The sequence below is a fragment of the Leishmania mexicana genome, chromosome 33 (genome assembly GCF_000234665.1).
Source record: "Leishmania mexicana MHOM/GT/2001/U1103 complete genome, chromosome 33".
NCBI lineage: Eukaryota > Euglenozoa > Kinetoplastea > Trypanosomatida > Trypanosomatidae > Leishmania > Leishmania mexicana.
Genome location: NC_018337.1, coordinates 1,556,509 through 1,567,108, shown reverse-complemented (window position 1 = coordinate 1,567,108; position 10,600 = coordinate 1,556,509). Strand labels below are relative to the sequence as shown.

Here is a 10,600-nt window from a genome sequence, read left to right as displayed (position 1 = left end):
CCTTTCTTAGGCCGTGTCCTCTGTTGCGGGTGGCGTCTGCGCTCAGACGTCAGCGGCCCCACTCTTCACACCTTCGTCGAGGCTGGAAAAGGTGTCGATGGCAGACAGCAGTGTATGGGCACCGGAGACGCAATGAATTCGTTTGCAGTTGACGACGATAAACTGTGCGGCATCGAGCGCATCGGCAGCACCGCACGGCAGCAGCCACACCAAAATTGGCAAACCAACAAGACGGCCGCACATCTTATCTACGACGGCTGATTGTTGCTCGACATACCGCGCCACCTCCGCAGGGGATGCTTCCAGCAGCGACTCGGCAGCGCAGCCATGAAAGGCCGCCAGGCCAGTGCAGAGGCCGTCGCTGAGCCACACGTGCAAACGTAGTGTAGGGCAGAGCTTCGCCGCACTGCAGTGCACACAGGCAGTTGGGATTCCAGTCCCCACGCTGCCCGCTTTGACAACACTTGGCTGAGTCCGACTGCACTCTGCGCACACCCAGTCGAGAAACGGCCGCACGACCTCTTGCACACGCGCCAGCACCGGCAGTGTCGGGGAGGCTTCCTCAAGGTCAAGCACCAGCTGCATATCCTTTTTGAGGACTGGTGGACTACATACAGGCTTGGCGGCACTGGCGGCGTTCGGTAGGGCGTCTGCGCCTCCTCCGTCGGGTTTCGATCCTGGTGACGCTGTCGCGCGTGGTGCGTGCTTTGCGCCGCCCGTATGTGGCACGAGCTTCACCGCCATCGTCGACACCAGACTCGATAGCGTCTTGCGATGCTGAAAGAGGTGTACCGCACACGGATGAAACACCCAGCGCTCCCCCAGTGCCGGCTCCACCGCCTCTGCAACCTCACCCCACAGAGTCACCTCCGCGAATGGGCCGCCGCTGCGGCCCGTTGCTGCGCTGTTGGCCAGAGTGACCACGGACCGCCACACACGACCGCGTTTGGTGGTGACCTGCGTGTTGCCCTGCACGGCGACCACTGTCCCCACCACCGAGACGTACCCACCCACCTGTGCAGTCTCGATCACCGCGACCACATCGCGCAACTGCTGAGCCACCTCGCCAACAAGCGCAGATGCGTGAAAGGGAAACATTTGCTGAGCCGCGCCCGATGTCAGCTCCTCCTCGACCGATTTCTCTACAAACCGCAACTCACTCGGGGCGCCGGTCTCGCCTGTGCCCCACTTCACCATTCCTTGCGCAAGTCGGTAGCAGCCGTGCAACCGCACGCGCTCCCCAAGAGCCTCGCCGCCGTAGAAGGCTGCCACGACGGCATCGCCGTGCTCGTCTGCAAGGAGACACCGAAAGACAAAGCGTGGACTGCCTGCAGAGACGCTGCGGCGAGAGTCCCTGCCGCCGCCGAGGGAGCTCGCATGCGAGTTCAAAGGATACTCGCGACCCTTCCACACCACCCGCGCGGTGATGCACCAGTTGCCCAGCGCTCGCTGAGGAGCGTCCATAAAGTCGCGGAGCGCAATCGCGTGCAATGGTCGCTGCGACGCCGCGGAGGCTGCAGCGGCGCAGGGGGTATTATCGTCGCCGTCGTGGCGCCGCAGAAGGGACTGCGCCGAGAGTGGAAAGAGCGCCTCGGCGCAGCTAGGCTGGCCAAGGAGGCGGAGCGTGTTGTTCGAGTACTTCACCTGAAGTGGGACAATCACGTTCAAACCATTCGCTGCGGTCACCAGCGCGTGGGATAGCAACATAACACAGCAGCCCACCTCTATCTCGAACGCGGCGACGGAGTCCTCCAAGGCGGTGCACGGTGGAACCACGAGCCACGCAACCGACTCCGAATCCGATACAGCAACGTAAAAGCGCGATGGTCCACACGATGCAGCTGGGACGCGCGGGTAGCGCTGTATGTCCACCACTTGCAGGGTGGGCTGCGGCCACTGCCGGTGCCACGCCTCCACTTCTTTTGGTGCCAGCGACTGCACCAGCGCCGCCGCACAAAAGCCCCGCGAGAGCGCCTCCATGCGTTTAGGATGACAAAGGCCTTCCCCGCATCCGAAAGAGAAGGAAGACACGACAAGCACGCCACAAGGAACAGGTGAGTGGCAAATGTGCCCGAGAGACGCTGAGCGGCTTTTGCGTGTGTGTCCGTGCGTGTAGAGGTGAGGGAAGGGGGGGGGCTGCAGCCTCTCTTCGACGTGTGCGCCCCTTTCACGATCACGCAGCACGCCACGAGAAACACTAGACCGAGAGAAGAGATGGGCATGGAAGGAGCGAGGGTGGGAGAGAGAGGAGTACGCAGAGTCATAAGAGTGGAGAATGGACGATGGTCGGAGAGAGGGCGAAAGGCGTGAGGCGGGGGTGTGAAGACGAGTCTAACACACAGACAGGTGCACACACGCGCAGAGACGCGACCAGCCATGTGACGTAGAGCGCATATACGTCCGCACTGCCACGAGCTACAGGAAGAAAGAAACAGAGGATGTGCATCGCTGGTGCACCGGACGCAATGGCATCACTGTGGGACGCCCGCATCCACACACGCCTCTGTCGTGGTCGCCCTTTCTCTGACGTTCTCATCTCTTGTCGCTTCCTTTGCCGCTCTTGTCTACGCGTCTAGTGGTGCAGGATGACCACAGAAGAAGAGGAGCAGCGATACACAAGGAACAGCACACATACACGCACCCAGGGCACAGGCGCGCAGGTATGCCCACAGACGCCGCCAATGAGCGATGGTGCGAGGATGAGCGCGTGTGACGTTACGGTGGCCCCCAAATCATCCATAAACAAAATCGTAGTATCGGGATCGGGAGTGAGGAGACGACAGACGAGACTCACGCTGCCTGATTCAGTCTCCTCACTCAGGGCACCGCCCACCCACGCACCCACTCACCCCCAACCTCGCCCCATGCCACGTCGAGTTGCATTTTGGAGGGAGAGGGAGGGAGACAAGAGAGGACTGCGCAGTTGCCTTGAATTTATCGCACGTTGGAGCGGTGCGCGGACGTCAGGTGAAGCCCTGGAAGAGGTCCTCCCGCTTCAGAACTGTGTCCGGCATGCGGAAACCGTCAAGCAGTGTTGGCTTCGGCTTCGTGGTGGGAGGGCTGGCAGTCGGCAGGCTCCCTGCCCCCTCGCCCGACTCACTGGCGCCGCGGTCTCTAGGTGGAGGTGACTGTGCCGTTAGACCTTGCCTTGGGTACGACCGGCTCTGTGTTAGCTCGGCCCAGGTGCCGTGGTTCTCCGACGGCGCGCTGGGCAGCTGTTCGACAATAGGCTTATACGCCGACCTACTGCCGCGGCCCTCGAGGTGTGCCGTACCGCTATACTCCAGCGGCTTCCACGGACACGTAACAAGCCCATTGTATCCAGCGGAAGTAGGAGGGAAGGTGACTGTGCGAGATGCATGCAGAGGGACTGAAGAGCCGTCGATGAGAGAGGTCATGAACAGGGAGTCCCTCTGCGCTGCGGTCGACGATGCCGCACGCCCGCGTAGACGCAGTGGACTAGTGCTCAGGTACGTCTTTAGTGGACTACGTTGGCAAAGCGGACTCCATCGCCACGCAGAGGCGGCGACTGTGTCGCTCCTCTCCATTGCCAGACTTCGCGGCACAGTGCACGTTGACACGGCAGCTTCCGCGACGTGCAAAGGGTGGCTCACGCGTGCGCTCGTCGTCACCGGTGTTTTGTATGGCTGTGGTGGGACGCTGAGTCGACTGGCAGGAGCCGCGGTGCCCCGTACGATGGGTCGACCGATGTGCGCTGCTTCCTTTCGTTCGCGCTCTTCCATACGCTGGAGCACGTGCTGATTAGCCTGCATTCGGAGAAGAGCAGACTTTGTCCACTGATCCGAGGTGCCCTCCATCACGGCGGCCGACTCGAGCGCCCGCATCGACGGCTGCGTCAAGTCTGTTTCCAGGTGAGCCTTTCGGGTTGGCAACAGCAGACGGTGCGCCCCTGCCGACCGCGCTGGGCTCGGTGCGTGGCGTTGGTACTCCTTTACCCGGCCCTTGACAGTGTAAAAGTGCACATCAGCCGGGCTTAGATGCCCGCTCGTGTAGTAGTGTAGCCGAAGGAGCTCCCTGTTGCCACTGTCTTTGTCCAGCTCGCGGCGGTACTCATCGAGCGTTTGGGGAGCGCGGTTTGAGTTGACGGCCTCATCCTTCTGCTGCTCTCTCACCGTGGCCGCAGAGACAGAAGAGTGGCTCGTATTAGTCGTCTCCGTCGTGCGTGATGCGGCCGCTTGCAGGCGCCGAGCGCGCTCCTGCCGCATGACCTCCTCCAAAGCCAGCCGGCGCTCTCGCACACTCTTCGCTTCCGCCTGCAAGGCGACTTTGTCGGATGCCACACGATGCACCTCGGGTGCCCGGGATCGGGTCGCACAAGCGGCAGCACCGCGAGACGCCATTGCCTGTGATTACCGTCAGCTACCTCTCCCTTGGAATGAGCGCAAAACGCGGACGTTTGCGCTCTCGTCGCAGGCCTTCCCTGTCCGTGACGATTTGCTCGTTGTCGGAAATTCACATGTCACGTGTATGAACGCAAGGCGAGTTGAGCCGCCCGCGTGGCAAGGACAAAGGAGAAGAGCTCACAGCCCAAGCCAAGGGAGAAGGAGAGAGGAAACGAGTTCGCCGAAAAGGTGTGCAGGGGAGGGGGGTGAACGGTGGTCGTGGTGGTGACGACAGAGGCGGATGGTCCGCAGCCGAGTACGGCGGACCGGAGCATGCCGCTCAGGGTGGACGGGGGGCTTGGAGCGGGCGAGGCTGGTGACACAGCAAAGGCGGGAGAACGGCATGAACAAGCCATCAGAGGTCCTCAGGAATGGAAAAGGCACCGTGCGGTGCACACCGAGGCGCATTCTCTCCGTCCTTCAAGTCGAGAAAGCTCGTGGTCGTGTCTGCGGTACCCTTTTTGCCTGCCCGCTTGCCATCCACCGCTATGAGGCGCCCGTGCGCCCCTCACTATGTGGTGGCCACATCGTTCCTGCCTTTTCCACACGCCTGCGTACAGCAATCTCAAAGTGCTTAACCTACACACAGACACAACAAGAAGTGTTTAAAAAGGTCGTCACTGCACTCCCACTCACACACAGACACAAGTACGTGCATATATATATATAGGCAAAACACCCGGTGTCGTCGGAGAGAAGCATGCACAATACTATCACAAACGCCACATCCGACCATGGCATATATATACAGACACACACAGACACACACACAGACAGACAGGCACAGTCACACACACGCACTCAGTAGACATTGCAAGAGGAAGCGAGAAAAGGCGAGCTGACAAGCGCCGCAGTCGCGCATCATCTTGTCCATTTTCTTCGGCCAAGCATTTTCGGCGTGTGTCTGTGTGAGGAGGGGGGGGGGGTGATGCAGCCGCAATACAAAAGGAATTTAAGGCGAAAATAAGCGCACAAACGAAGGACGCACCGAGACACCTTCCGCGACAGGCAGCGGGATGCGGGCGTGGGCGGCGTCGGCACGAGCACACGCGTTGCACACGCCACGGCAGAGAAACAGAGAAACGAAACGGGCACAACGACTCTCTGTGTCTTGTTCGCGCAGCAACACCACTCCCGTGCTTCTCCGTGTGCCAATCGAAACCGCGCCTACTGCCACGCCAAGTTCAGGGCCTTGCGATTAACAAAGTAGCGCACCATCACGGAGAGAGCAGCGAAGCTGCACACGAGTGTGATAAGCAGGGGCTTGTTGAAGTCACTATTGAGCAGATCGAACGGCTTGCCGGACGAGGAGCGCACGTAGAAGAGATCGAGGCCCGACACTACCACGTGACAAGAGCTCTCCAGCAGCGTCGGCTCCGTCGTGATCTTGCGCGGAAAGGCGACGCGGTACTTGTGTGACGCGAACAAGAAGCTGGGGAGCAGGAGGTGCGACATTTGGCGACCCTTCTCACCTGGCAGGGGTATCTGGTTACCGGCAAGTAGGAGCCGCAGCTCCACCACCACCACACGCCCCGTCGCGTACGCCAGCACAAGACTTTTCCGGGAGATGGCGTTGTAGGAGGTGGTGACGCTCATATCAGCTAGCGGGCCGCCAACGGAGCCGAGAGTTGACACCACCACGGCCGGCGGGCGCGTCGCACGGGAGCTGAACTCGCGCTTCGTGTTGACGAAGAAAGAGGCGATAATCTGCGGAATCGTGGCGCCGGCTGTCTTGGACACAACCGGACTGTTCTCATCCTCAAACAGCTCCCACACGCCGAAGCAGTAGCGCATCTTCTTGGCGTCGAGATAGTAGTAGACAATGGCGTGCTCCACAATAACCATCTTCACGTCCCCCTCCACGTTCGCATGACGTGTCGTCGCCAAGACACTGCCGGTCACCACATCAATCGCGGTGATCACCAGTGACGGCAGCTCCTCCTCGGACGGCTCATAATGCGCCACAGCGATAACGTTGCGCATCGGGTAGGTGCGGCGCACCTCCTCAACCATCTCCTTGCCGGAGATGTTCGGGTAGACGCGCAAGGTGTTCACAACATCTGTCCGACGCGGCTCACTGCCGGCAGCGTGCGCCACAATCGCCGAGGGCATCTGCACGACCCACGTTGGACGCGCACCCGCCGCCGCGCTGACGCTGTATCCCTCGATTGTGCCGGACTCGGCGTGGCTGACGTATGTGTAGAGGATGCCGTGTGAAAGCGAGCCCCTGACGGAGAGGTCAGCCGCCACCTCCAGCTGGGGGGTCGAAAGAACGGCGTTCTCGCAGGTTGTCACACTAGTGACCTTGTGCTCCGCCAGGTCGATCAAGACGTGGCCACCCATCGCGCCAGACTCAGCGTACACCACGGCGGTGCGGCCGTCGTCCCGGACAGCCAACTCACGCACCTGCACCTTGGTCATCGATGGGGCCTTCATGGCCGCCACCAGTTCCTGCGAAAAGTCCTTGATGAAGTCCACCTGCGCACCCATCCCTACGATGGGGATCGAGTAGAGCGTGCCAAAGCGGGAGACCAGCAAGATGTTCTTGTTGAAGTGGAAGTGGTCCAGCGCCCCCATCGGCTCCACAATCGCGGCGGCAGCCACGTTTGCGAGCGCCTCAAACCGGCGCCACAGGAGGCCCTGCGCAGCGCTCACGAGAAGCAGGTTGTGTGCGCCGGTCTTGATAAGCACAATAACGTCGCCGTCGTCCTTCTCGAAGGCCAGGAGAGGGTAGGCGGTGATGCTGCTGCAGACGTTAGGGATCGTCACGGCCGATTCCGGGTACGTGATGCGCAGCGTGTCCTCCTCCGTCTCCACGCGGACAACGCCATTGGACTCGCCGGTGTGCGCGTTCCTCACGACGGCGATGCCACAGTCGGAGCACGCCACCTCACCTGCGGCGCCGTTCGCAGGAAAAGAGCGGACGGTGGACGCGTCGCGGGTTGTGAAGTGACCGTCAGCGGCGATGCTCGTGGCAATACCGGCCACGCTGCGCTCTTTGGCGAGGTTGTCAAGGCGGAGCACGTCAGTAGACTCGCCTCCGTGGTTCACAAGGAGCACGGAGCCGGCCACGTACATCTTCGACACCTCACCAGACGCGCTCGCATACGCGGCGACCCGGATGGATTGCTCTTCCGAAGCCATCAAAAACTCGAAGCGCTTCAGCATGGTGCCGTCGTAGGTGACCACCACTGCCTTCCCGCCGTCGATCGAGCACGCGGCCACCTGCAGAGTTGTGCTTACAGTCTGGAGTGCGTACGTCACCTCAATGGACCCTGTTGTAGGGCTCAGCAAGGTAACCACACCGGCATTGTTCACTGTGAGCACTGTCTGCGGGCCCGCAGCGACGCACAGCGGCGTCGCAGAGGATATCTGACGCCACGTCAGGTTCAAGCCACCATGGACGCCGACATCGATCGCCGCCACGGCACCGTCTTCGGAAGCAACATAGAGCAGTTGTGGGTTCGTCGCCACCTGCGCAGCACTATCCTGCACGTTGCCGACGAGATGCATTATCCAGTCACGCAGACCTTGCTCATCCTCGTGGATCGCAGCCGCTGGCAGGCATGTCAGCAGCATCACCGCCACGCAGACAAGTGCTACAGCACGGATCATTTCTGCTGGTGGATGTGTTGAGAAAGACACGGGTGCGAGGGGGTTCGTGGGTTTGGAGAGGAGGTCTCCAACACGACGCAATTCGAGATGAGCGCGGCACCGTCCGTTTCACTATCCCGTGCGGGTGCGTCCCACTTGCGCCTTCGTCCTTGTGTTTGCCTAACAGGCCTGTCGCACGTGCACAGCGAGAGCGGCGGAACCGTCACACCGCCACAACCTTGACAAGAGCGGCAGAGGTAATGGTAATCACCTGCTTCCTTTGCTGGCTGTAGGCGTGCGTGCGTGTGTGTCACCTGCACTCGCCACCTTTTCACTTTTCCTCCGTATTATGGGCGCTAGTGTACGTTAGAGAAGACACGTCTACTACGTGGTGGTGGCACTCACGCGTGTGCGTGCGCGTGTATGAGAAACAATTGTTAGGTAAGAATTAAAATGTCCAGTCGGGAGATGAAAAGGCGGTGGCGGAGAATGGAGTGGAGGACGAGGATGACCCGCTGGCGGTTCGGCGAAGACATCAAAGCCAACAGTCCACGAGAGAAGAAAGACGACAGTGGGCCGCTGTTGCTGCTGGGCCTATCCCTGGGCACGCCATTGCATGCTCGTGCGTCCGCGTCTTTTGGTAGCGTTTTCGTTTGGTTCTTGTACGTTACTTAAGCAACAGATACACCACTGAAGGTACACGGCGGCGGCGGAATGAAGCACGAGACGCACAGGGTCATCATCACGACCACCCTAGCCGGAGTTCAGCTCCAACACGTACCCACTCGCAGAGACACATACAACCTTGTAGACTCTCTGTCTGTCGATGCATGTGGCTCGCACCACCGGAACGGCCACCGCCCACGAAAACATACTCAAACGGCATACGCATCCACGGTTTTTGCCTGATGGCCGAGCGATACTCTTTGCAAAGACTCTCTCTCGCGCGCGCGTCCACACGAGTGTCCCATCTCTCTCTCACCACAGCACACTGTACTTCATCGCTCCATGTTCGCCTCGTTTATCTCGGCAAGCATGCCGCACGACTGAAGAAACAGCGGGACAAGACGCAGTTTGGAAGACGTCAGCGTCTCCCCCTGCGTGTCGAGCTTGACAAACTTTACTGCAGGGAAGCGTGCGCGCACTCGGGCCTCCTCATCCGGAGAGGTGGCGCCATTCTTGCCGCAGAGGTACACGACCGTGGGCTTTGTGAACGTGCTGTCTGCTGGTGCACTAAGCACAAACGGCTCGGTGTACTGAAGGAGATCATTACTGAATCGGAACCGGGCCCGGCCACGTCGCACCTCCACGGTGGCCAGAAGGGCAGCCCGCTCTGCCGGATCGGGTACTCGATCCCGCAGGTAGTTATTCAGCTCTGCTAGTGCTGCGGCGTTGGCCGGTGCGCGTCGCAGAAGTTCACCGACCGGGTAAGAGAACGGCACGCACTGCTGCAGCTGCGCTATCTCGTTCACGAAGAGTGTGAGGGAAGAGAAGGCGTCTGGCGCATGCAGGGCGGCACAGGAGGCGACGAGAGATCCAAAACCAAGGCCAAGCAGCCCTGCTTCAGAGCGGAGAATGTCTTCCTGCATCTTGATGATGTCCGAAGCGCAGGCCAGGAGGTAGGAGGAAGCGGATGTCATCGGGGCAGCTTCAGAGAAATTGTGACCGCGGAGGTCGGCGCAGTACACCTCTAGCGGTTCTGTGGGCGTTAGCCGAGACACCGGGAGATCCGCGACAGACTCGTTTAGCAACTGCTGCAACGATGCGCAACTCCCGAGGTAATCGTGAACGGCAATGACCTTTGCCGGTGGGCGCGTGTCCATGTGCCAGCGAAACGAGGCCAGCGCATACGAAATGGCAGCAGGGGACTCGACTATCGTTGGTGACGTCCGTGCTGCCGCCGACCTGCCAAAAACAGTGCTGAGAAACCTGCTCATGTCGTCTCTCGTGTACGTGAATGTGCGCGAGGCCGGGCAACGGCTTCGAATCAGCAGTGTGACCGTCTCCTGTCGCTGCGTGCGGCAATCAGGCAACATTGCAAGCATAGGGAGAAAGAGGGAGAGAGGGCACATGAGAAGCGCAGGTGATGGAGGTGGTGGTCAAAGGCAAACCGCACAGGGCGCACATCGGGAGGTGAGGTGAAGCCTGCCTTCTTTCCACGACAGCACCGAAACTTGCAGCGCGGCAAACTGCCGTAATCACCATGTGCGCGAGCACAAGGACGGGATGCATGCAATGACATTCACCAACATTCCTTTAGACCGCAGCGATGGAACACCAGCCATCTGTCGTCGGGCAGTGCTGCTGCTGCCACGGCAGCCCCTTGACGCGCCTTTGCCTCTCCCAGTTTTCTATCGCATTGTTCCATTTCAGGTCCGTGTTATCGCCTCCTCTGCCCGTCGCCTAAAAAAACACGGCAACACAAAAGCCGCGCGGCCAACGAACAGAAAAAGACGCCTAACACACGCCCACCCACCCAAGCCCCTCCGTGGAAACGAAGAAACAATGCCAAGAGACAAAATCAAGGAGGGACTGCCTGGGTGCCAGTGCGTTCCTCGTGGAACATATTGTGCGGGAATCACGTCCGCTCGTTTACATGAGTG

General features: G+C 60.4%; 4 protein-coding genes across 4 annotated transcripts; all 4 read right to left on the bottom strand.

Annotated features, from left to right (window-relative positions):
- Window positions 1-42: 42 nt before the first annotated feature.
- On the bottom strand, window positions 43-1,980 carry LMXM_33_4150 (conserved hypothetical protein; the record flags this gene model as incomplete). The annotated part of the gene is made up of 1 exon (XM_003878928.1): window positions 43-1,980. The coding sequence occupies one exon, from the start codon at window positions 1,978-1,980 to the stop codon at window positions 43-45; it is 1,938 nt and encodes a 645-aa protein (XP_003878977.1).
- A 983-nt stretch (window positions 1,981-2,963) lies between these two features.
- On the bottom strand, window positions 2,964-4,361 carry LMXM_33_4140 (conserved hypothetical protein; the record flags this gene model as incomplete). The annotated part of the gene is made up of 1 exon (XM_003878927.1): window positions 2,964-4,361. The coding sequence occupies one exon, from the start codon at window positions 4,359-4,361 to the stop codon at window positions 2,964-2,966; it is 1,398 nt and encodes a 465-aa protein (XP_003878976.1).
- Window positions 4,362-5,570: 1,209 nt separating this feature from the next.
- On the bottom strand, window positions 5,571-8,018 carry LMXM_33_4130 (conserved hypothetical protein; the record flags this gene model as incomplete). Its single annotated transcript, XM_003878926.1, has 1 exon — window positions 5,571-8,018. One exon carries the CDS (start codon window positions 8,016-8,018, stop codon window positions 5,571-5,573), a length of 2,448 nt encoding a protein of 815 aa, XP_003878975.1.
- Window positions 8,019-8,995: 977 nt separating this feature from the next.
- LMXM_33_4120 (conserved hypothetical protein) lies at window positions 8,996-9,820 on the bottom strand (the record flags this gene model as incomplete). Its single annotated transcript, XM_003878925.1, has 1 exon — window positions 8,996-9,820. The coding sequence occupies one exon, from the start codon at window positions 9,818-9,820 to the stop codon at window positions 8,996-8,998; it is 825 nt and encodes a 274-aa protein (XP_003878974.1).
- Window positions 9,821-10,600: the final 780 nt, after the last annotated feature.